The sequence below is a fragment of the Thunnus maccoyii genome, chromosome 13 (genome assembly GCF_910596095.1).
Source record: "Thunnus maccoyii chromosome 13, fThuMac1.1, whole genome shotgun sequence".
Lineage (NCBI taxonomy): Eukaryota > Metazoa > Chordata > Actinopteri > Scombriformes > Scombridae > Thunnus > Thunnus maccoyii.
Genome location: NC_056545.1, coordinates 20,397,745 through 20,424,642, shown reverse-complemented (window position 1 = coordinate 20,424,642; position 26,898 = coordinate 20,397,745). Strand labels below are relative to the sequence as shown.

The 26,898-nt window shown below is 40.4% G+C and overlaps 1 protein-coding gene across 2 annotated transcripts in view; it reads right to left on the bottom strand.

The window, feature by feature from the left end:
- ephb4a (eph receptor B4a) overlaps positions 1–25,517 on the bottom strand; it is a 34,673-nt gene extending 9,156 nt beyond the window's left edge. For both annotated transcript variants that reach the window (XM_042430881.1, XM_042430882.1), the window contains exons 1-5: positions 24,514–25,517; positions 6,774–6,844; positions 4,305–4,586; positions 3,151–3,541; positions 64–216 (exon numbers count right to left, since the gene is read on the bottom strand). In XM_042430881.1, the coding sequence (XP_042286815.1) occupies positions 64–216; positions 3,151–3,541; positions 4,305–4,586; positions 6,774–6,844; positions 24,514–24,592 (976 nt within the window). In that variant the 5' untranslated portion in view covers positions 24,593–25,517. The remainder of the gene's footprint in view (positions 1–63; positions 217–3,150; positions 3,542–4,304; positions 4,587–6,773; positions 6,845–24,513) is intronic.
- Positions 25,518–26,898: the final 1,381 nt, after the last annotated feature.

The following is a 26,898-nucleotide window of genomic DNA, read 5'->3' as shown; positions in this document are numbered from 1 at the left end:
TTGCTTAGCACCTATATATTTGTGTGCGCACTCATGCGTAAGAGCAAATTTATGTATACTTACTAGTGCATGCGGTGTCGGGAGGGTCAGATTCTCCACGCAGGTATCCGGAGCGACATGTGCACACAGATTTCCCGCGGATGGTGGCGTGGCTGAACTCTGGACAGCCTTTGCACTGTCCCTCTGTGCCCGACTTGAACTGGCCCTCTTGACAGGCTGAAGAGGACAGGAAGGGAGCACAAATGAAGTGATCATCATGAGCTCTGACACTAGACATGACCCTAACAAGCACAAATTTTCAGAGTACGCAAGGGCCAGATGGTTGCAGATTGACTGACAGCATCAAGTAATGAGGGTTATAAACTGAAGACTATCACAGTAATGAAGCTAGTCAATTTAGAGAGCACACCTGTCTGTCACTGAAAAGCTGCTTATCAGTGAATTAACCTGACCCGATCTGTATAATGAGACGATGAGCAAACATGTGGGAGTCCTTACAAAGAACCGCCTTTGCTAACTGATCAAAATATTGTTACGTCTCCTCACTAAAACCAAAAACAACACTGTAGCACTCAAGATGTAAAGACACAGTGAACCGAGTCTGAACTAGTGCTGAGAGGATTAGTTGATTAATTAATGAGTTGACTGATATAAAACTGACTGACAACAATTATGCTAATCCATTAATTGCTTAAGAAATTTATCAAGCAAACATTTTCTGGTTCCAGCTTCTCTAATGTGAGGATTTGCTGCTTTTCTCTGTTTTAAAGGTGCAGTGTGTGTAGAATTTAGTGGCATCTAGTGGAACGGACTTGGCAGAGGTGGAATATAATACCCAGAAATATGTTTTAATTAGTGTATAATCATCTGAAAATGAGAATTGTTGTGTTTTTGTTACCTTAAAATCAGCCCTTTATATCTACATGCGGAGCAGGTTCTCTTCAATGTCGCACCGCCATGTTTCTACAGTGGCCCAGAATAGACAAATCAAATACTGGCTCTTCACATTTTTCGTGGCCACAGTAGGTTCTCCTACACGCTTGGAATCTGCAACCTCACCGCTCGATGCCACTAAATCCTACACAATGGTCCTTTAATATATCATTATAAATCAAATACCTTTGGGTTTTAGACTGCTGGTCGGACAAAACAAGCAATTTGGGGATGACACCTTGGGCATTTTTTTTGCTATGTGACATTTTAAAGACTAAATGATTAGCCCGAAGAGAATACTAACTGGATTAATCGAGAATAATAACTATTGGTTGCAGCTTCAACATATGAAAAAAATACATTTCAGCAACACTTGTCCTACAGAGAGCTGTCACCTTGTAATGCTGCATATCATCCCCAAAACCTGCACTGTTTACATTCTGTGTTCAGTGTGGCGGATGAAATGCCACTCCAGCTGCTGAGTGAGAGGAATAAAACAATAAACATGCACACCAAATGGAGCATTGACTGACTTGTTTTGCGGGGTCAGCACACTCTGGCAAATCCTTTCCAACTGACATTTTTCCGCGGGAATTTCCCACATCAATAGTGTCATGTGAAAAAGTTATTGGTGTGTGTGTGTGTGTGCTGCTGACTGCGACTCTCATATCTCACTACCTCAAGGTTGTTAAAATATATATAAATCACATGCCAATGACTGTCATAAGACAAGATTATAAAAATAATGGGCTTTTGAGCCCTTTTTTTTAGTCTTCCCTGATCTTCTCTTCCTGATTTACACCAACAGCCTGTTACTAAAAATACAGCGTTTTTGTCAATGAATTCAGCTGTAAGAGAGCTTGCAGCTGTCCATGCTAGTTTAAATCATTATTTTGTTCACTTATTCTGAGCTCTGGACCTTTTTCTGGCTAAAAACAAACCATAAGCTAGATATAAGTAATAATAATGATATCAAAATACTGATCAAACTCACCACTTGATGAAGTTTGATTGTTTCTGGAGTTTGTTAACAGCTGTTATAACTTCATATCAACCTCAAATTAGGGTGTCATCTTGTATTTTTTTGCATTATTTAACATTGGTAACCATATAATGGACCATGGGGAAATAAGCCCTGCCCATGAAGTAGTATTTATAGCCTGCTAGAGCTTTACTTCAAAGACGCTGTTTAAATATTCTAATCAAGCTCATCTAACCCACTAAATCAACTTGACAGTATTCATAAATTTTACGTTACAGGGTCGTGTTTGATCCAGAAAATATATGTATTGTCTATGGGAGATAATGGCATTACAGCTAAATTAATTTCATTTTAAATCTAGACGTCAATTTCGTTTTCTGAAATGACCGGCCCCACGGAGCAAATTAACTGCTCAATCTTCCTATAAAGGCAATTTCCCTTTATGGTCTGCTGAGTGTTTTTTCCTCACAGCTCTCTTCAGTGACAGAACGCTGGAAATACCAACCCTACTTTGGAAATTATTTTTTGTCATGAAAAATCATTATACCCCCCACCGAGATCAAAACGAATCCCACCTTCAAACACAGATGGATGCAACCACACGTTTTCTTGAGAAAATGTAGCACTTCGTCTTGCGTTTCTTTGTTTTTAGTGCATTCTGCTTGACAATTATATGTGTCGGTGTGATGTGGTGTGTGCGTGTTAGTGTGCGCGCGCGGGGGGGGGGGCGTTCATGCACGAGGCTTGTTAATTGGACTCTTTAGACAGAGCTGCTGCACAGCTCCTGAGAGAATCATCCTGCTTCTTCTTTCTTTTTTTGTCTGCTTTGCTTTGATGTTCTCAAAGTGATATGATCTTTACCCCGAGCTTCGCCCCCCCCCCTCTCGCTCCCTTCACCCCTCCAGTACTCCTCTGCTCCTTCTATCTTAGCTGAACCAAGAGTTGTCTCAGCAGTAAGCCTTTGACCCTGCTCTTCCCTTCTGAGATAAGTGCTGCTCCACCTGACCTCTTCCTGTCCCCTCTGTGTCACAGCCGTTCCCTTGCCTCATTAACTTCCTCACTCTCTCATTTCCTCTCCAACGTTTCGACCCTCAGCGAGCCCCCACCCTCATCTAACCATTGTTTTCTTGTTTAGTCTGCCTGCTCTGCTGCCTATGTGGGTGTAGTCTACATATACATACATACATACATACACACACACTTGTACATGTGGCCTCACCTTGCCTCCTTCTTACCTGTGCATCGCATGTGTCCGTCAGCAGGTTCAAATCCCGGTAGACAGGCGCAGGTGGTTGTCGGCTGGCCCACCCACTGGCCATCTTCCCCGCAGAAGAGCTTAGGCGGCCGAGATCGGGCCCCTTGCTGAGAGGCATGCTCCACACACACACCCTGCGCCTCTTGCACAAGAGTGCGGGGGACAGTCTCAGGGAAAGAGGAAAGAGCACTGACCAGGGGAGGACACTTCTTGAAGAAAACCCTGACGGACAGCAGGGCCATGCAAGCACCCTGAGCATGAAAAGCCAAGTAGAGGCCTCTCTTAGATAGAGGGCCGAGCCTTAAGGTCTTCACATTAAATTTCCGCTCCCCACCCTTCCTCAGTAGAAAGTCTGCAGCCACTGTGTCCACCTAAGACAGGAAGAAAGAGAAAAGATCTTTAACTCTTACATAATGGCCAGATTCCAACACACGGACTCAATCTTGAAAAAAAAAGGACCAGACTGGCGGTTTTGCATGTTTGAACCATTTTAGCCCATTAAGTACACATCACATATACTTTACATTATTGAACATTTTCCAAAGCATACCATGAAGATTTTAGATTGATTTACTACCTTCCTGGCAGCCATTGTTTCCCATTTGTTACAGTCTGCTTTGAAACTTCCAAGGGGTTGAAACTTTCTTGAGGGGAAGGTAATTCATCACAGTGTACATTTCATCACTTTTATTTTTCTGTCAAAGTTACATTATTAAGTGGTAATGAAGTCGAGGAGCAGGCATTATTTTGAAAACTCTCTTTGGCGGAGAGTTCAAGGGCGCTACCACATCAGAGGTTTGACATCAAGACGCCGAAAACACAGTGCATGCATAAACTATGTGTGTTTGGAAAATGAAACCCAGAAGACAAACAATAAGCAAACTTTCCGCTTGTGAAACAAATTGAATGCAGCGACAAGGAAAGTTAAAAAACATCACTGGGATGTAAAATAAAACTGACCAAATGTCAGCTGTGATAAATGACATAACTAAAGAAACTCTGCAAGCTGATTTTTTATTCTGTAATGAAACTATTGGAAGCCAACTGCTCACTGGCCAGTGATGGTATGCTTTGGAAAAATGAACATTTGTGACTAATTTACCGACAATATCAGAGTGAAGGCATGGGGTGTACCTTCGTGTAAGGATTTTCCATCCATGGTGGGTAAGTGGCCGTGGCCTCGTTGGAGTCTGCCTGGTAGTAGTAGAGGTTGAAGGTCTCCTTGCAGCTGCGGTGGTGGGTGCTCCTGGAAGAACACTCCATCATGGTGAAACGAAGCTCCACGTAGACCTGAGACGCGCCTCCTCGCTGGATGAAGCCACTGCGCAGCCAGTGGCTGGATGAGCTATCAGTCTGGCAGATCTGATAGGTCCTCACGCTATTGTTCTCCTCATCCAGACCACTTACTTCCTCCCACTGAGTGCAAAGAGGACAACAAAAGGTTGACAGAGTGCAAGTTGAAGATGACATCTGACCCACAACATCTGTGAATCCTTTGTTAGCCCTGGGTATATTTAACTTTCCTGTACAGACTTTTACTGGGGTCTTAATATAATTGGTCACATTAAAAGTCCTATTCATCATAATAATGTTGCAGTTCTTTGTTGGCCCGCGGCTTTACTGCACCTGTCAGAGGACTGTGGGCCTGCTGTGGATTTTGATCCAACCCAAATTTCAATCTGGGTTGTTAAATCATTCCTCCTCTTAGTGAGCTGCAACCCAGCTAGCAGGAATACAAGTCTCACTTGTCAAACAGAGCACACTGCTGCACACAGCATCCGAGACAGACGCAGCTTTCACCCTTCAAACACACTTTTAGACCGAAATACATGAATACAGAGGGGATGGCACAAATATGTATGAAGAGAAAACTTGCCACAGAAATCTACATTTGTTGGGGAGCCAAATGCAACAGAAAAAATGCTTTAATGTTTGACTTCTGAGTCAACAGCAAACATGTTCGCCACCACTATGTTCCCAAGAGCGGGAAACAAGCAAGAAATTAACATACTCGGGGCAGAATTTAGCGGATTTGCTGAACTTGAGGCTCAGAAATTCAGTTATGTAAATATGTAAATCTTTAAAAATCCATTTGCAGATGATGTGTTGAGAGAGGCAGAATACTGGTCTGAATGAATTACAGTGCAGCAGAGCACTGAGAGCCAGGTTTGAATCTCTTGAAGGGAGAATTTCCCTTTTTAATCCCAAAATGAAATACTATAGATTTTGGCAGCATGTATTTTCTGTGAACAAATGTTTTGTGTGATGAAGATGCACAAAATATCCCACAGGGCTCATCTGGATTTGACAAAATCATTTAAAGAAATTGTAATAGAAGAATCTACAGAGGTATGATTTCACACCACACATATTGTGACACAGAAATGATAATATGCGCCACAGAAGCTCTTACTGTAACTGATAACATTTCAAGACAACCATTTATTTGCCTTGTTGTTTAGGATTTATGTAAAGCTTTAGGTTTTTTTGGAGGCTACATACTTAATTGAAGGTTTAAAATAAATTACACAGCTTTCACACACAAAACTCAATGTTTGATGCAGAATAAGTGACATGAATTCAATCTATGTTAAAGGACCAGTGTGTAAGATTTACTGGCATCTAGCAGAATGGACTTGGCAGGCATGGAATATAATATTCATAAGTATGTTTTAATTAGTGTGTAATCCCATGAAAATAAGAAGTGTTGCGTTTTCGTTACCTTAGAATGAGCCCTTTATAGGGAGCGAGTACTCTTCCACAGAGGCCGCCATGTTTCTACAGCAGCCCAGTTTTGTTATTATTATACTGGAGGTTCAACATAAATATTATCTTTATTTGGTCTCTTTATGAAACATGAAACATTTAACAATCATGATCAAGTGTCTGTGAATTTGAGAATGTTAAAAAAATTTTATCGGAGAAGGCAGGAAGTTGCCACTTATATCTATTATGAATGCATCATAAACTTAAAAGGAACTCTATAGTACACATATATTAACCCTTTTATATCTGTAACTGATGCAGACAGCTCTTGGCATCTCTCCACTGTTGCCATCATCGTTGAGAATAGTACTGTTTGAAAATGACAATTTTGACAATGTGAAGCTTTTGATTAACTGTTTAAAGTGATCGTAGCTGTGCAAACTATTTAGAGACGGTCGATTTGTTGTGCTTTGCATCTTAATCAAAAGACACATTTATTGAGCATCCAGTCCCAGAAAAAATCTCTGCCATTTTACTTCTGAGACATCGGCAAGTTGAGCAGTTTTGGTCGCTGACGCTGCTGGCAAAAATACCCTAGCAACCACTCCTCAGTTGATCAAATTACAAATATGTCTTTTTCTGGCTGCAGTATTCAAAATTGTGGGCTGCCAGTGACTTCAACTCCAAGGTTGACGGGATATATCAAAGCATCTGCTTTCAATATACTTTGAATCCCACATTCGCTCTGGCCTTTCCTTTATTCTGTCAGTTACCTGCCATATAATGCACTCTTTTATAGCCAAAGTAACAAAGGAACAGCTGGAAGCCAAAAATCCCCAGTCACCATGAGGTCTGTGTTAGGAATACAGATAACACGGTGAAGCCGGGGTTACATACCTCGGGTTTGGCACGCGAGAAGATGGTCCATTTGAGATCAGAAGTCTCTGTCTTAGTGTTCATCAGCACCTCTGTGAAAAAGATAAGAAAATATAATATCACTCACAGCAGGAAATAGAAAAATGACACGTATAAGACTCAATTACATCCAAAGAAACACACATGTCTGAATTGATAGTCACAGAGTGAACATATTTTGAATCCCAACCGAGCTCTCTGCCAAGAATCAGCCATAGCTTATACTGGGATTAGGAGAAAAGATGGAGTTTCACCAGCCAATTACATCTATAGGAACATTCCCAGTACCCTAAAATTGCCTCTCATATTTGTTTTCCTCTCCCCTGTGTCCCTTCTGTTTCCAGCGACACACCACTGCCTGTGGTCACACTGGTGAAAAGAGTCCACTTCTGTCCAGAGAGAGTAGGGACAAGGAGTGAAAACAAGAGTGTTGACCTGACTTACATAGATACAAACACACACACACACACAGGGACACACATATATAAAGGTTTAAACCCTTCCAGTCACCATCTGTGATTACAATAGAATTGATTTTTTGTAATCTTTTGAGGGGAAGGCTGCCAGCTCGCAAACAATCCGAGCAGTTCTGCTATGATTCAGGAGCCCAATAAAAATCTGGGACCTGAACTGTATGTAACTTGAAGCACAGTAAGGTTTCGGGTGAAAGGACTTTTTTTTTTTCATGGGAGGACATCTTATTTTTCACGCCCAGCTTTCTTAGGAGATTGTCTTTGCTGAATTGTGACTCGTATTTATACTGAAGGGATGAGTTTTCTGTCACAGACCGGCTTTTAGAGCCCTACGTGTTTCCCGCAGAGGCTCATCTCAAGGGTCAGGCACTTTGGTTTTTACCGATAAACAGGATTTAATGCGGCTCTCTTATGTGCCATGATCAAGGAGAGCGCTTGCATGGAAATGGGAGTTTGGAGGAAATGGGGGTTTCAGTGTGAGTTTATCATTGAGGGTAGTAAGATGTTTTGTTCAATTAGTCTGGCATCCCATAACCTCACTAATACACACTCTAAACACACACACATACACACACAAACACACACACAGTACTACATCTGCTTCTGCATTTTGAACAACTTCTATTTTCCCAGTTTTCTTTTTTATTGTTTTACTTTTGCCCAATTTTGGTTTCTAAAGGTATTTTAAGTACCAATATATTTTTCTCGTTACACGTTATTGACTTTAGTAATAATACTTCACAAAGAATCAAACTGTATTGTTGCCTGTTCATTTAACCGTAACTGACAAACACTTCACAATAATTCATTCTAACATTCATAACAAAAAAGATCTGAAAATTGCTTCGCTCTGAATTCTGAACAGGGCCAGAGTGTTGCTGCTCTTAACGGTTTAAGATGTGTCGTTTTCACCTCCTACTTGCTTCAACATGTCGATCTGTTGTCCAAAACATCTGCTCTGCATAGACGCGTGTCGAAATCATGCATCCAATTTTAAACACAGGTTCAGTGATTCCATCTGTATTTACTTCACTGTGGAGATTGGTTTAATAATGGCTTCTGCCATTTGTCAAGTTGCACTAACACTGGTTTACAATTACAGAGATAACATCATTAATTATCATCTCAGGTTAGCTAAAATGTGATGTATATTACACAGGATGTACCTCAACCACAGTCTCGGTTCTGTTTAAAATACTTTATTACACTGGCTGGAACTATAGATTCCCCCATCGCCTGGAACGACAATTTACTGAAGCAGTAGAGAAATATAGCTGCAAGCGGCAATTGGTGGGTTCAAGCCTTTTTGCGCACAACAGAAGAAAGCAAAAATTAAAGCCACAAGCAGCAATGAGCAGGTTTCAGGCTTCACAAAGGTGAGCAAACACACTTCAGCCAGTTTAAGGAGTAAGGAGTGAGACCGATCACACACTTGTTTCATCCCCCTACATCGGATTTCCAAAATTGCATTTTTGGGTCTTAAATACAGTGCCAACATCTGGTCGATTGGGCTCGTATTTCTAGGGAAGCACATGGACATTATTTCAAGTTATTGGGCCAAGTTTCATGGTTTTAGCTCATTTCAGCTCACGGCAATTTGAGCCACTGCAGAAGACAACAAATAATAATAATAATAAACCAGCACAAACACAGAAAACACCTAAAAAGATCTACAGCTAATATATTTTTTTCACCACACTCCCAATAGTTTGACGACTAGCAGTGGTCAAAGTTATAAGCCATGATGAATACTCATCCTAAATGACCTTACAGTGTAATCCTAAATTACTTTCATTGTCTGTTCAATACCGTGAATCCCGATGATTACAGTGAGTTTCCAGAGGAACACTGCACACAGGATAAGAGGATATTTGGAAAAACCTTTTTACACAGACAGCTGTGAAGATATGAAGGCTGTCAGGGACTCCTTGTACTCTATGAATATATTTTGCGCAACACTGTTCATCACCAACACTTGGAGTATTTTACAAAAATAACTGCGACGCCTACAGTTAATAATCTCTGTGATCCTGTTTGAAGTAAGAGGCAATCACATTTACCACTTACCGACCCACATCCTAATAAAATACACACGAAGGCATAAAAAAAAAAAACCAACAAGAAAAACTCAGTGATAAGGCAGAATTTGACTCGCACTTCCTACTGAGACAAATGTTATTGCTGTCGCCGCCCAGACAGAAACAGACGCCACTGACGAACGTTAAACTCCCCGTTACAAATCAAATACTGTGGTCAGGATAGACTCTAAACTAGGTGTGTCTTTAGTCCTATCATAGCTGCACTTAACAGTTCAAAATGAATATAAAGGTATGTTTGGATACTGTAAGTATAAGTTCATAGCAAATCAGTTTGTTGTTGTGTTTACAAATTGATGGAGGTGATTCAGTCTACTTTTTTATTTTTCCTCACTGTTTTAATGAATTATTCTACATCCTACATTCTACTAGGAAACATCAATAAAACAGTAAAACCACAGTTGGTTACAAGTCACAATTTTTATAAAAATACAGACTTCATTAGCAGAGCGCTTTGATAACTGAACCACTTAATTAAATATATCTTCTTCTGCCCAGCTGTTATTCCTCCTTTAGATTATAAAAAAACATGCAAAACTTAAACATTTTCATACAAAATGACAAACAGTAAAAATATTTTAAGTGGACAATATCTAGTGTCATCTATCAATATCTGAGTCTTTATATCCTTGTTTTTTCCATAATGATTTCAATGATCACTCAATCATGCCTGCTGCTGCTCACATCTTGGCTCCTGCTAATTTAATACATTTCCTCAGTGTGCGCACACACACACACACACACACACATAAATGCAGAACTCATCCCCTTCTCAACCCCACTCTCACTGTCATACAGCCAAATTGCTTAAATCTTTCTTATTGCATTCCACCTCAGTGTCATTTTCTCGTTGCCATCGTCTGGACGACCTGTCTCATGCGCAGCATATGAAAGCAGCATGGCTTCGCTAATCATCAGGGTTGCATATGCAGCAGGTTCATCATTATATCGCACTGAGAGGTAAATGGTAAATGTGACTTTAATCAATGGTTTTCCCTCTGTATTACCAGTCTCACAATCATTTTACTTTCTCCGTGCAAACTCCTCTTAAAGCGACACAAACACACATGATTTGTGTCCTCTTCCACTTCAAAATCACAGAAGCCCGTCGGCTTTATAACAATTTGAGACGACAGAGAGGAAGAAATGAAAGACTGCAGAGAGCAGGGGAAAAAAGAGGAGAGAGGTGGATGAAGAGGATAATTGGGTGACAAAGTTCAGGCTGGTACTTTCCCCACATTTAGTCTACCTCAAGTTCACTTCAGCATAATTCCAAAAAAACAGCTCCATAATACTCAGGCTCCAGTGTGAGACTGCCCCATCTCTACCTTTCATTTGCACACCTGCCTCTGTTTCATATGGTGATTTGAAGGAGTGGAAAAGAAACAACCCCCTCCCACCCCTCCAAGCATGGTAATCACTGTTTATCGCTGCTCTATCATTAAGGTTTATGAGACAGGATGCGTGAGCGTGAGTGTTTTCTATGAGATGGTGAGTGTTTCTATTATGTGCATGCACAGCCTTGCCTTTCACTGAAGTGGATTCAGACTTAAGCCCTGTTAGAGGAAGCCGGCGTTTCCCCCTACATTCTTTCGGCAGTGGCGACCACCCACTGCCGGAAAATTGCCCCAAGTGCTAGAAAAATGAAGAAACAATGAAAATTCGTCATCTGGCCATATTTAACACCCCAAACAAACAACTTTACAGTAATTACAGTACAATTGTGCACATGAGCCGACACTGGAGAAGTCTAAACTAATACTGGTGCTGGCAAGAGGACTAGGACTGAGCCTTGGAATTACAACTAGGAAAAAAAGTGTTCTTAAAATTATAAATAGATGTGGCTAACTCATTTTTGTTTTCAGGTAAAGACATTGAGGGGCGAGTTTGAAGTAGGTGGGTTGATCTTGACTTGGCCTACATCGAGATATCAGTAGTAACATGGTACAGCTTTTGTTTTCATCATCAAACCATGTCGGGAAAACACACAGGTATGGGGAACGTATTAAGTTTTCTGTATGAAAGGGAGACAATGGAGGGTGTTGTTCTCAGTTTCCTTTTGAAATGTAAAACCTGATGCTGTATTTTCGACAAAGGGGAGGACTATACATTGAATACTGCGCCCTCGTTTTCTATACAGCTGTCTTCAGGCTTTAGATAACTGACCTCAAATTCGAGACCCATTTGATCTAAATCCCTTCTGGTTTTTTTTTTTTTTTTTTTTTTTTTTTTTACAAACGTTCATAATTCTCTACTTTTGTGTTAATTTCTTCGTCACATGCCCTTTCCCTCCATATTTTCCACTTTCTCTGTGGCTCCGGAGTGCGATAGGGGAAATTATAGGCCTATGAACAATTGCTCTGCTTCAGCTACAATTCGACCTCATTTTAATTAAAGAAACAGAGTGCCAATTACCCTCGTACACCTACAGAAATAGAGACAGAGGGAAAGAACAGTGATAATGAAAAAGAGGAATGAAAGTAGGAGAGGAGATGTGAGAGGGTTTGGGATTTCCAGATGACAAATGTATAAAAACTAGATGGGCTTATAAGTGTGTTTGCTAGTATTAGTGCTATGTTCATCAGGCCTCTTGCTGACAGTGTCTAAAAAAGAAATTCCCGAAGCGCGTGGTCGGCTAACCCAAGGCCATCAGGCTGATAACATCTTGGTGTCATTATACTGTTTTTCTGTACACTCAATACTTTTTCCATCCATATCACATGATCAATCATACATCTGATCTTCCCAACATACAATGATACCATTCACATGTACCACATAAAAACAAACCCTGACAATAGCTTTGTGTCACTGAAATAAATGATTGTGTTTTCTTTTTCATAAAGTAATTTAATAACATACTGCACGAGAAACAAAAATGTAATAAATTATACATTGCTACACACAGGAATTACTGCTTGAATAAATAACATTTGTTTGGTGGTCTGGGACTGAAAATTGCTCTCTTCCAAAGTTGACATGAAGGTTTTGTCCTGTTTCCTGAAGTAGTGAAGTTATTGTGAAGTGAAGTAGGAGGGTTATTGTTCTCCAGGTATTACTCAGTACCACAGGTTTTTCAGGGGACACTGCTAGCACATGTTTTATATTTTAGAAAGCTAATTCCCTGAAATCAGGCACTCTTATGGGATGTTGTGGTGCCTCAGACGATTAGATACATCAGTGTTTCACATTTGGAATTGAAGGAATAGTTTGACATTTTAGGGAAATATATTTGCTTTCTTGCCCAGTTAGATGAAAGGATACATGTCCGTGCGGGTAGCTTAGCTAACGAACAAAGACTAGAAACAGGGGGAACGGTTAGTCTGAGTCTGTCCAAAGCTAAAAAGAAATTTAAAAAAAACACCTATCAGCACCACTTAAGTTCAACAATTCATATATTACATCTTGTTTGTTAAATCTATACATGTTAGATTTTTCTATCTTTCAGACACAGCCAGGTTATTTGTTTCCTTTGTTTACAGTCTTTGTGCTGAGTTAAGCTAACCGGCTGCTAGCGGTAGCTTCATACTTATCCTACAGTCACAAGAGTGGTATTCTCTAACTTCTCTAACTCCTGGTAAGAAAGCAATTAAGCGTATTTCCCAAAATGTAGAACTATTCCTTTAAAAAAAACTTTAATTTTGATCTTTTTCTTTCCATATCAATATTAGCAGATGTTTTAGAGTGAGGCCATAGTCACACTGCTAACTACAGGTAAAAAGAACGAGGCTGTCTGTGTTAACATTAGTTTGATGAATTATAGCTGTTTCAACAGTTTTGTTTGTTAGACTATCCAAATTATTCCTCTGCAGAAGATTACCACACTCACACATCATATGGTAGGAGCGATAGTCCTTCAGGTATTATTGACCACATGTTACATAGAATATCGCTAGTTCATCTTTAAAAATGATACTTTTGGATGTCTTTGGCACTTAGCTTATCTACCATAGTTTACCTCATGTTTCAGCTTTCCAGTCTTGTTTTTGCATGTGCATGTTGGCGTGTGCACGTGAAGAAACCTATGTACTGAATGTGTGTGTGTGAAACGTGTTTGTGTGTCTTTGACAGAGTTGTGTCTAGTGAGATTAAACCTCAGCTTCCTGTAGTTCATGTCCCCTTCCTGTCTCCCAGTCTGGTGGGGGCCAGCCGACACGCACAGAAGCCGAGCGGGACGCTGTTTAACTACTCATCTACTGTATAACAAAAGCCTCCTGCGGCACGTGTGGATGGGCTCAGCTATTTTAACTGCATGTGACTGCATGAAATTGATGGAGTAGAGAGATGAAAAGAGCGAGGTTGAGATGAAAGAAAGGTGTTAATGTTTGACACTTTTTTTTTTTTTTTTTTTTTAACTTTCTTGTCTGTAGGGACGCATATCAATAGGTGTTGTGGTTGGTTTCTGTCCCAGGACAGGATGTGACCCAGTTAGGAAGGGAAGCTTCGTAACTGGACAGAAACCAAAGATGCTACTAGAGAGGATCGACGCTGCTGTGAATCAAAATGATTGAAGCACCGAGGATTAAGTGCAGGTCTACGATACCTGACCTCTGAATGTTTTGGCTCGGATCCACACTGTAATCAGAGAGTCAATGGACAAAAACATTACATGAATCATCTGTTCTCACCGTTACTGGAAGCCTAGTAGAGGATGTGTGTCTGAGTTCACAGTGGAGAGATTTTAAGAGAGGTCGGATGACTTTTCATCCTTTAAATTCATTACAACGCTGAAATTGGATTTCTAACTGCCTTTTTTAATGTTTTCTCATATCTGCTGATTGTTAAATGTGAATACATGTGTGGAAAGGACTTAACAAAAAATTCTCTGGTATTGGAACAAAAAAAAACAAATGTTTATTAATGCAGGTAGAAGCATCCAAAAGGTGCATCTATGATTCATTGCTATTCCATTTAAATTAATTGTGGTGGAGTGGAAGGAAAAACCGTTGCATTATTCAAGTCACACAAGTTCAAAGTGAATATTTACTTTAATCACAGTGGTATAAAAAGTTCGGACCCTCACATAAAATGAGAGGTTAACAGAAAGTTAAGAGGATATGAGACATCAACTTGGTTCTGCGCCTTTTATCACTTCCCACAAGTAATGAGTTTTGACCTGTGGTGTCAACTGCTGAACAGCACTTGTGCGTCTTGGACTCAAACAGCCTTTTTTTCCTTTAGACAAACAAAATTCTCACAGCTCTGGAGGCCAAAGATATTCCCAAGGAGACTTCTGCACTCGATGAAAAAATAACATTATCAACAGATTTATCTATGACTGTTTGAAAATAGATTACAGTGTTATTACAGGGGATGTTTGCTGATGGACATCTGTGTACGACAGGTGCCAATTAATTCTGGAAAGGAGAAGAGAAAGCAATAGATTTTTTAAGATTTAATCACCAACATAATAGAAGGAAGGAAAAAGTTTCTCCTGTGTTTTTCTTATTTATTTTCTGGTCAAATTGTTAATTCAGCTCTAAATGGGAACATTTGAGAACTTAATGCATAATTCCCTGAACTATCTTCCTTAAATTGCCTTACTTTACAGCATATTTCTGTCTCTTTGGAATATTGATCTGCTACTCAGTGAATTCACCTCCTGCTATTTCCAATTATGGGCACCACTTTCTCAAGCCCTCTTCAAAAATAACCCAACTCTGTGAAAAACTGAGAGGCTTCTTGAGAACATTGTTGCAGGCTAAACCAACTCCCTGGTGGCTTCCTGATACAGAATCATATACGAGGAAGAATGAATTACAAAGGAAATGTTAAAAAGCCCCCTTTTTAAAAAAAATCATTATATTTTGGGAGGGTGTGCTGCACTTTTCAAAGCCCTCTGCATTTCCTCAAGCCATGCCACTTTTTAAATAAAGAATAATGTGCAGTAAAAAAAAGAGACAACACTTGGGATGATACCCAAATTAGAAAATAGACAAACCATTGGTGTTTGATCTATAGATTTTGGGGGCAGACAATCAGATTTTTCATTTCTACTGTAACCTGGAGACTAATTTTGTCTTGAAGCTCCACATTCCCTTTTTTCCCTTTTAAACCAAACTCTCCACTGAGATTCTTCTTTGTGTATCTTTCCTTTGTTCTTGTTTATAATTACTGTCTACCTTCCCTGCTCTTCCAATATTTCTTTTACCTCCAATTGTAATCTTGGATGACAATTATCAAAAGCCACATGCTTCTACCTCTACTGTTAAATTGACTGCGTGTTGTTGTCAACGGCAGATAGCAGGACTGTCTGATGTACAATGCTCCTTTTGTGTGTGAACCAATTACAATGCGTTTCTAGCAAAACAGGATTTAAACATAAGATTTAAACAATATTGGTGGTTATGTGACAACAATCACATTACGTCAAAAACAACGTTAAGCTGCTATGTGAAAGTGACATGTGCAGGAAGGACTTTTATATTGACAATCAAGGTATTTATTTACTTTTTCTTAAAGCATTTCTGGCATTTTTGCCTTTAATTGTTAGCTAAACTAAGCTAGCTAAGCTACATTTAATAAATACACAAAGTTTGTATACCAATATTCAACATTTTCAGTATTTAATGTAATGCCTTATACAAAACCCTGCCTGCTGCTGTAGATAGATGGAGGAAAGTTCTTTAAAATGTGGGTCACTTGTATTGATTAGTGTAGCCGGCACATTTTTATTAATCATTATATACAAGTGATACTGCTGGCGCCTCACTGAATTAAGGAAACATTACCAGAAGATTACTTTCTTTCATTTAATTGGCAAAAAAAAAAAAAACCTAACAAAAAACATATGCAGTTGTTGAGAGACAAGAAACGCCTTGTTCTCGTGAGAATGACACATCTTTTAATCTTTAAAACTCATGCTGTAACCTCTTCTCAGCTTAAAAAATGTTCTTTTCAAAGACCTTGATGCTTCAGGGTTGAAAGGCAAGTGCTTTAGTAAACAGATGTGTGCTGCACAGTACATTTAAGCACTTTGGTCTTTTAAAAGACCATTTCTGTGATGACGGTCTTTACAGATACGCTTTTGGTAAAAAGGTTTCACTTTGTTAGATGCTGTCAAAGGTGACAGCTCGTACGACTGCGGAGTAAAAGAGAAACTGAGCTTAACAAGACTCAAAGCCATATTCATCTACTTGATAAAGTGTTTATATTGGGGAAATGACACTGCGCATTGATTCATCGTCTAGGTGATGTGCCAGTCAGCATTAGAGCAGGCAGTCTAAATCCAGAGATCAGGGTTGGCAGAAGAAAGCACCATGTTTTCATGCTTGACTGCAAACAGACAAACGTAACAAATGTGGAGACAAAATGTTATTATATAATAGAAAAATGAAAAGCTCATCTTTTAATTTATTGTCAATACATCAGTGTTTTTACCACAACACTGTCTACAAGGCACCAAGATCCTAATGAACCGAATTCAGGTCTGACAACTTTAAACAGACACTTTGCTGTTTATACCTGGGAGCTATCACACATCATCACAGTGTGGTTTGTGCTCTCTCCAAACCAACTAGCCTAAAGTCGCTAATATCTTCATAGACAGCTTGAAGGCAGCTGATCGTCTGGTGGGAAGATTTATGTCATCACTGTGAAAGCACCATGAAGTGCAGGCTATGTGCTTGTTTTCAAACACTTTCTCAATCTCTCAAGAAGATATTTATCCTCTTGTCTTCCTCTCTGTCCATGGGGAGTCCTGAGGTCAGGGTCAGTTATAGACTGGCACCCCTGCAGGTTGGACACTTTGGAGTCATGCAGTGCTGAAATCTGGGATGATCTTCCTAACCAGCAGGAGACTCCGCTACCCCCGTATTTGCTGTGTCCTCCGATAATTAGACCAGATAGTTACACTTACAGAGCTAGAAATCAATTATTAGCATGTTTATGTCATTCAATCATGAATACAAAGCACTCCAAGCGTTCACCTACAGGAATGACATATTATCCTCTATAGCAAAATGAACTCCCATTTGAGAAAAAAAACCCTGGAAATATGAACTTTTATAAAATAATATATAACAGGGGACCTATCTATTTCAAATCTGGCTTGATGAAGGACCCACATAGCTCCATCTGCTGCAGTGATGCATCTACCAAACTGCATGAGCCCCAAAAATGTCTATTTCTGTACTTAAAACAAAGTTTTTATCAAAGCTTTTAATAAAGCAGAATGTAAAATTCATTTTGGGAGAAAGAAAAAAAAAATCTTGCTGAAGAAAACGCACACACACACACACACACACACACACACACACACGCACACATAGCTTCCAGTGACTAATCTGCTGTGGGAGGTGGACAGCTTGAAGCTAACAGTACAGACTCCAGTTAAATAAACCATCTAAGGATTGACACATCTAAGTAGAGATACAAGAGAACAGACTCTCTGTGAGAATCCTCCCTTTTATTCCGACACGTCACGCTTTTTCATATTCAAACAACAACAGACACGCTGAGAGAGCTAGCTCTCTTCATCATGTCTATGCGTTGCTCCAACAAGCCGGCGACTGGGAGTTTGTGTGGCGGTGACCGATATCTGGGATAAAGATAGACTCTTCTTTGGATGTGAAGCCATTTGTTAGAGTACAAAGAGCATCATTTTTCCTTCCTCAGCCAGCCATATTATGTCTTCCGCAGGGGGTGAATTCAGTAGTTTACAAACTGTTTGAATTTCAAAAACCACACTTTTGTCCAATCTTAGAAAAACGGACAGAGTTTAATAGTACAGAGAATCTTCCTAATGACTGGATAGGATTGGGAGGAGATCAGTTATCATTGAAGCAGTGGTGATATATAAGAACATGAGCGAAGGCTTAAAGTGAATTTTTTGCGCAGCTACCCTTAAAAAAAGGAGGTATCAGGCTGCCAAAAAAAGGTGTTTAATGCTTCTTCAACTGAACTGACCCACTCCTTTTTGGAGCATGACTCCCTCTTAAAGCTCTTAGCTGTGTGCAAGCTGTAGGAGGGCAGCTAGCGCACAGGAATGTCTCTGTTATGCCGTATATAGCAGAGCCCACTCGGTTCAGTGTGGTATATGAAAGCAGGCCCTGGGAGACATACTGACACAGTGTGCATTCATGAAGGTGGAAGGCAAACATGCACATGTTCTTTAGCTTGATGTCGAACCGAGCCAATTGCATTTTACCTTTAAAACGAGCATATCAAACACGAGATGTAGGTCAACCTGTGACGCAGGGTGGAAAATATCCCAGACTCAAATCGAATCAAGTCTACTGATGGTGCACGCTTCAGAAACGTTTTTTTTTTTTTTACATCAAGGTTGCTTTTTTTAATCAATTCTTGCACATCCTGCCTCAGACGTCTCACCAGCCTAGTGTCCCCCCCCCCCCCCCCCACACCCTCCCCACTCAACATTCAATTCTATTTTTGAATGCAATGGCAAAAACATCAGACGACATAGCACAACAATGGCATGTTGAGGCGCCTCACAAAAGGATGTCTCCAGTACAATGCTCAGTATACATCAAATTACAGCTATGATGAAGATAAATGAGAAAGATGGACATGAGATAAACAGCTCCTTCTTAGCTGTCTTCTAATTAAAGGCCTTCTTAATCTCTTTGCTATAATCACATATTCAGCCCATCACACATATATCTCACATATCTGGCCCCCAGGTGTGCGTGATTACAAAATGCAAATAGGCAATATACATACTTTGCTCATTATGCGGCGTGCAGATGTGCACATACTCCTTGCCCTCACTGCACTTGCTCTTTCTATTTCGTTGACTCATGCCGGTCTTCCCATCTCTCCTTGACTCACTTCAAAGAGAACCCCCATCCCTCTAAAAGTGCCATTCTCCTTGGTGCTTATGGCTGATAGGCTGTGGCCTCATTCCCTCTCTGCTGCAGCCTGTCCCCATTGTGTCCCACTCTCAGAGAGCAGCGTGTGGGTGGAGGACAGACTGGCTCTCGAAAGTGAATGCCTGACATGGATGTATGGGCTGGGGGTGTATCCTCTCACCGAGCTAAACTATCATCCACCTGCAATTCCCGGCTGCCATATGCATCCTTTTTTTTCGTAGAGGGGAAACGGGAGAGAGGGAGAGAGACATGGACTGAGAGTACTTGTGGCACTCGGATGCCTATTTAACTCTTGAGGAAGCTAATCATCGGATTGAGGTACTGAGGATGATGGGCTACAGGCTTTCAGAGAGGGGGGAGGTTGCTTTAAATGCAAATCCCTTTCTTATAAAAATCAGTTCCGTTTAAAAGGATTTCTGGGAAACGATCCACATTTCCACGGCAGGGGAGACAGTCAGCAAGAGAAAACAGCATAGCACCAGTCAAACATCAAGGAGACAGAGGACGTGGAAAGAGTAGCAAAAGAAAAGGCTACATGTCTGTGAAAGAAGGGATTGAGGCTCAAGTAAGGCCTCTTGGATAAAAAAAAAAAAACATCCTTCCTGCATTTACTGATTTGCGACACTAAGTGAGTTTAAGTTTAGATTGTGAGGCATTATGCTATTCATCATATTGTATACAAAAGGCAAGAATGCCTCCCTTTTTTGATTGTTTTCACGAGGTTGATGTCAATGCCTTTCACCTAAAAGCAGTCTACTATAAGCAGATTACATTAATGACTTTTGTTTAATTCCATTTAAATAAGCCTGTTACACGTCATTTATCTGACTGGATATGAGCAACTGGTGAGTGTTGCTGTATTTGTTTAAGGCTATATATATATATATATATATATATATATATATATATATATATATATATATATTTTTTTTTTTTTTTTTTTTTTTTCCCATTATATTAAATAGCGCTTTAACTAACAATTATTTTTCTTATTGATTAAATGGCTGTTCATTTTCTCGATAAGTCTTATGAGAAGTTTTAAAAAATAGTTTAAAAATGGCATTCACAATTTTTTTCAAGGTCCAGGGTCCTTGGTGATGTCTTAAATTTTCTTGCACCGCCATGTTTCTACAGTAGCCCAGAATAGACAAAGTTAAACACTGGCTCTAGAGAGGGTCTTTCATGTTTCAAGTTCCTCCGTAGGTTCTCCTACATGCTTGGGAGGGGAGGGGTATTCAGTTAGTTGAAATCTGCAACATCACTGCTAGATGCCACTAAATCCTACATACCGCTCCTTTAAATGTTATATATGAAAAGGAAATACAGCAAATCTTCACATTTTAGGAGCTGGAACCATCATATATTTGACATTTTACTTTGAAAATTACAGAAACGACTCGATTATCAATTAATTAACTAATCATTACAGCTCTAATATCTTTTTTTTTTTTTTTTTTGGTTTTACGCTACATTTTAAATTATTAACCACATCATGAAAACTGTAATTTATTACTAAGTTATCTCCCACTTTATCTCACATACTTTTTTTCCTGTGAGAGCTCCTTATCCAGAACGGAGGCTGCACGTGTATCATTTCAAGTGCCAATCAAAAGATGTTAATGTCACCTCCTCCTCTGTGTAAGGATCACTTTGGTTTTGTGAGAGTGTGATATGGAACAAAACAGTGCTGCTGTGTTTAAAGTTTCTAACAGACAAAGATGACACTTCAACCCTTTCTTCCATCAACTCAAGCTAAAAAAGTGCTATCCAGGTTTTTCACCCTAACAACGAGACAGGCCCCCCTTCTAAACAAATTACACCGGCAGCCGCACTCTCTTGTCATAAACTATGTGAAAAAATGACTTAGACGGAGGTAACAGCTGCAGTAACATACCGTATTGCAGAAGATACACTCCCCATCGCCAGTGCAAAGAAAGATGGATTTATGAAGCTGTTATAAACTACCAGCGCTAAGTACGAGCCTCACTGCCAAGAGCAAACAATTTTGCTGAAGAGAAAATAACTTGACAGCAATGTTCAAGAGACAATCACACGCCGACTCCCATTCCTCTGCCGCAGCTGAGCTACAGTCAAGCCGCATGTACGAATGGAACGAGAGCCTTATGGTGCATTTCACTGAGATTAACATTTCCTCTACACAAATCTGTTACTCCTCAGATGACCGCACGGGTCAAAACAACTTCAAGCACATAAAACTAGACAGAACAGAACAACTTTATCATCCGCAGGGGTGAGAAATTGTCTTATTTGTCTAGATGAGTGGCGACACGTTTGCATCACTTCTGACAAAAAAGCGCTGATATTATTAAAGCTCTGGATCTGAACCGGTGGAGGAGACTGCGGTGCTTTTGTGACTGGCTGCATCTTGAGAGAAATTGTATGTGCGAGGCATAAAAAAAAGGGGTGCCGGGAGAAAAACATAATGGATATTTTATAGGTTGAGTCTGAATGTGGGAGGATAAGAAACATTTATGGCTTGAATTTCTAAAGACATATATTTTTTAAATCATAGTAGGTCTATATTAGCGAGAATTGTTAAGACTGCTTAAAAAGTCTTCTCAGTTTAAGGCCTTGATTATACTTTTATGCAGGATGCATTTTTTATGTGCAAGGTGAGGCAGAGACAGCGTGGTTGTTTTTCTGTCTGTGTCTGCGTCCTCGTTACTAATTTCCAGCCAAAGCTTGTTATTAATTTCTAGCCAAAGTAATTATCTGATCAAGGGGTCTTTGTTTTAATCTTCTCGGAGACAGAAGGAAGAGAGATCCACGCAGTGAACGAGCTAGTGGTGTGTGTAAGTGAGTCATTTATCCTTTAGTTGGAAAAGGAGGAGAGATTTGGCAGCAGTGAGCTTCATCTGCCCTCCCATCAGTTCATTACAGAATTCCCTACTACGTGGAGAACAAGGTAGAGGATGATCCAGAGTGTGCTGGCAAAGGAGCGGGCCATTACCCAAGACATGAAAACCAGACATCTTGTTCACACTTGGCAAGACACAGATGCTCTGAAGTCGGTCGACAAAGCGCCACAACCCCCTCAGCTCCCGTCTACATCCCCATCTTCCGCACCGTGCCTGTGCTGCACCTGTTTGGAACCGGCACCTTGTAAACATCAGCGAGGGGTGGGGGGAGGGGGAAGGGGGGGGGGGACCGAGCCAAGTCAACACAGACAAATCTTGAGTTTCTAAAGGGGCATGTTTAAAAATTCTGCCACCAAAAACCAGCTTGACATGGCCTCCCACGTAGATTTGAGGCTCAGCGTCTCCTACGTGCCACAGAAAAAGACTAAAACTCAAGAGTCTGTGAGATTAGTTTAGTCCAGCTGTGGAAACCTGTAGCTCCAGCTGCAGAATAAGCTACAGTTCTTCTAATGGCCTGATCCCTGCCTCTCAAAAAAAAACTCTGACCAAAATTAAGTGTCTGGGAAAATCCCAGACTTCTCTTTTGCAATGCAAAGTCAACAACATTTTTCCTGGAAGAATTCAAACTCTCGGTATCTGTGGTAATTTAACATTTCTTGAATGTTTGTATATTCGCAATCGGCCAATCCAAGCACCCTCACACCATGGGTGACGCCACATACGCTTCATCCATGTGTTTCTACAGTTCATAGCAGAAGTCATAAGTGCCTTCCCCTCTAAGAAAGGGCATTTAATACCAGCGGATACAAAGCAACCAGCCTCAAACCAGAGGCAGCTGACAGATTTGTGTTCCTGCCAAAGAATATGTGAAGTCATGCATGTTCGTGGCGTTCTTGTTTACAACCAGTACTGATTGGAATGAACAAACTTGGGAAATGTTTTATTGTTTAAGCGCTCATTGTTTTCATAGCTGCAGAGTACCCACCTAATGCAGCAGTAAACATTGGGAATTAGTCAGAGAACTGGCTGTTGTCTCAACGTTTTCTTTTATGACAGACGACAATAGAGTCGGATTTGGTCATATATTCTTTATTTTGTCAATCTGACTTGTGAGGGTAAAAATCATCTACATCTAGAAATCATGAAGCCAAGCGATGAAGCCACATCATCTTGTGTGTAAGTTTATACACAGTATCAAGCAGAAACGCCTGATGTAGAATAAAGAGCAGTCCTTCCAGGAGCACAACAGCATGCAGCCTAAAGAGCAACAAGGTATTTTTAAAATCCCTGCAGTTCAACAGCTCCTGCAGAAACCCAGTTGTGATCCTTTGATCCTCAGTAAACACAGGCCCATTATTTCCAAAGACCATTTTCTATCAAAGGTTTTTTACCAAAAGTTGTCTCAGCAGCATTCTCGACAAATTCAAATCAGCTTTCAGTTCACTCTGCAGCACTGAAATGCTCCTATTAATGTCACAAAAAAGACAGAGACGTGGCAGGAGATTAAAAGCTAAATAAACACCAAGAGACTCCGTCTCCCACTCCTGTAAATTATCCAGACACAGGCCGTGTTGTTATGCAGATGATGCCGAGCTATAATTTGAAACCATCATTTTCTTTCATTATGCCAGATCATTTGAGAAGGTCTTATTTGATGATTTCTGGATAATTTGCCCGTTAATGTCACGTCTGCTCCCAGAAACCAATGTAAATTATGATCCAGATTATATATTTGCTGCAAAGCTTTTTCCACAAACTAAACGTAATCTAAAATCTAAAATACCTCATGTAGATGTCATTTTGCAGAAAGTACATCGGCTCTGTATCAGCCACAATTCACTGAATGTTTTAGTATTGACTTTAAGGTAAACTGGTTGGTGTTCCCTCAGGAAGCTGCCTTGGAACCCTTTTGCTGACTTGAAACTGAACACGTCAAGTGTGCAGGTCTTAGAAAAGGCCTTCCTGAAGATATCAAGAGGAGGAAAACTGATGATTTTGTTACTTCTTTGGCAACCTTGTGAAAAAAAAAACTCTTTCAAGATAAACCCAGCAGTCTAGTGCCAGAGGTAAAGGGAAGAAAAGTCACATTTTTTAAAGCACATTTCCACAGAGACCTTCCTATTGTATGCCTGTAACATATAGTACTTCTAATTAGTGAGATTGCAATCACATCCCTCTATGATATTTCTATGATTATTCCCCTCAGATTTTAAGTTTTTGTGAGGTGTTTGCATAGCATCCTTATAAACATTTCATGTGGTTTTACTGCACTCCCCTCAGGTAAAAGACAGGATGTAATACAGATTGGACCTCTAATTGAGCCCCGGAAACCACACACGCGCGCACACACACACACACACACACACACACACACACACACACACACACACACATATAAATAAAGATCTGGGCAGCATTTGAAGGAAAACTCTTCACAGACTCACCTTCCTCTGCAGAAGCCAGGAGAGCCCAATCCAGGAAGATGCACCCCAGCAGGACAACGCTCCTGTATGTCAGCTCCATAATGTTGTCAGAAAATGGTAAAAAATGAACCGACTTCTGTCTTGCCTTGAATTAAAAATCAAGTGGCACCGGCGGCTCGGCTGTGCACTCACTGACCGCAAACCAGTCCGCATTTAAAGTGGACTTCAGTACAGAGAGCCTCACTCTGTGGTCAAAACGTTGTAGTGGAAATATACACTTAGGCTAAGTGCGGTTATCTAATAAAAATAAAAGCACAAGCAGTCAATTGTGAATAGAAGGCGCTGGCCAGACACAGCACATTCAATAACAAGTGTTAGTACTGAAGGTACAGACTGGGAACTTCTACCGGATTGTCTAACTTTGTGTTGTGGTGAAAGTCTACACAGAAAACAGCCAGAAACCAACCACAATGCTGCAACTCCTCTCCCACCTCCAGTCCTCTGTCAGCACATAGTTCAAACTTGTTGTATCATCGGCTTTAAAATCAGCTCTTTGTGCTCCACACGACTTCTCCCAAAATCTCCGCCTCACCTCGATGACTGGAGAAGGCTGAATCCGCAACCAGGGCACCTCACTGCATGTCTGTTAGTTACACAGATAATCCTCATTATCAGCCAGTTCATACCTTCCTCCACATCTTCTCGTCATGTTCGGCTAACAATCCGTCAGAGTGTATTTTTGTTTTGCCCCCTTTCTCCCCTCCATGCACCAGACTATTTGGGTGCTGGGGAGAAGAAGAAGAAAAAATCCACGAAAGGTGGTGATGGGGATACTGCGCGACAGGTCTAGCCTGGCCTGTTTTTACGGGGGGAAATGAGACTGAAACTGAGGGGAAAATGTCTAGTTAGTTGTCCGGGTAAGTCAGCAGAGTGAAAACACAGCGGGTATTAAAAGCTGTGTGCTGTAGTGTCTCGTAGAGCTGACTACGCTGCGCTGGTCACCGAGGACTTCATCACCGCAGCAAACCCGGAGTCGAATGGCAAGAACAAGCTCCGCCCACTCTCGTTTCCATAACAGCAGAGTCAATAGCACGCGATAAAATACAGGATTTCCGGAGATTGCCTTCAAGATAAAAACCCATATCACCAAATGTTTAGGAAGTAGTAAATACCCTAAATTCAGGACATTAAACCTGCAGTGCGGAACTTTTTCATATAAATGAACGTCCGTTACATTGAAGCCCTTGTAAAACTAGGTCACACTATGCTGATTAAGTCTATCACCGCTAGATAAATCTCTCTGAATTTCACAGTATACAAAGGTTTTAAAACTGGTGTCAGTGGCGACTTTCCCGCACTGGCCAGATGAATGCATACTGCCAATGTTTTATGGGCAGAACGTGCGCACCAGAGACTTCTGCCGGCTGAGCGGCCGATTTCCGGTTATCCCTCTGATAACTTGCATGAGGATATTGGTCAAATTCTATTAGTGAAACGAGTCATTTCGCGGGGGTTGCGTGACGTTCAAAACAATTTATCCACCGTTTTACAGACGCAACACAAGCGACAGAGTAGGCTACGGCGAAGCCTATAACATAAGCATGTGTTGACAGTGTTTTTGTTATTACTCTCAGTGTCAGAAAATGGAGACAAAAGTCATGTACTCCAGCTTTAAGTTACCCTTTTGATTATATAGGCTATACACACTTGAATAATAGTTTGTGTCTGATATGGTTTTCACACAAAAAAAAGTTCAGTTATCTTGTTAAAATACTTAAAATTACATCTCCTCCTTCTCCCTCATTTTGGCTTCAAGTTTCCACATTGTCTTGTCTAAGTTGAATATTGGACCAGGATTGGCTTCCAAACTATTTGTGATGTCACAAATCATGCTCGGAGGCCCATACCTTAAAATTGGATTTTCCATGAGCACAGAGAAACTTCAGCAGATGAATGTGAAAACAAACTCTGCATATACATCATTCTGCACAGTGAAGCTCAAACATCCAACTGTAGGAACAAGAAGAAAAACATATTTTTGAGTGTAAGGGGACTTAAAATTAGCAAAGATAAGATGACTTTATTATTGCAGCAATACTGTGTAAAACAAGGTACAAAAATTGATTAATATTATAGATGAGGGAAGTAACGTAACAAAACTTGAATACTTTATACAATACAAGCATCTACCATTCAACAAGAAGCAAGATAAATAAAAATAGAGGTATATACAACATCCATGCTGTAAATAGTTCCATACATTCACATGTTATCCCTTGGATTCATTGTCTTCTATATCCATAAATAAAATCAATCAATCAGTCAGTCTACATAATACATAATATGAAAATTCCTGTGCCAGCCAAACAAGACAGCTTGGAAGGACACATGCTGTCTTGAGATCCT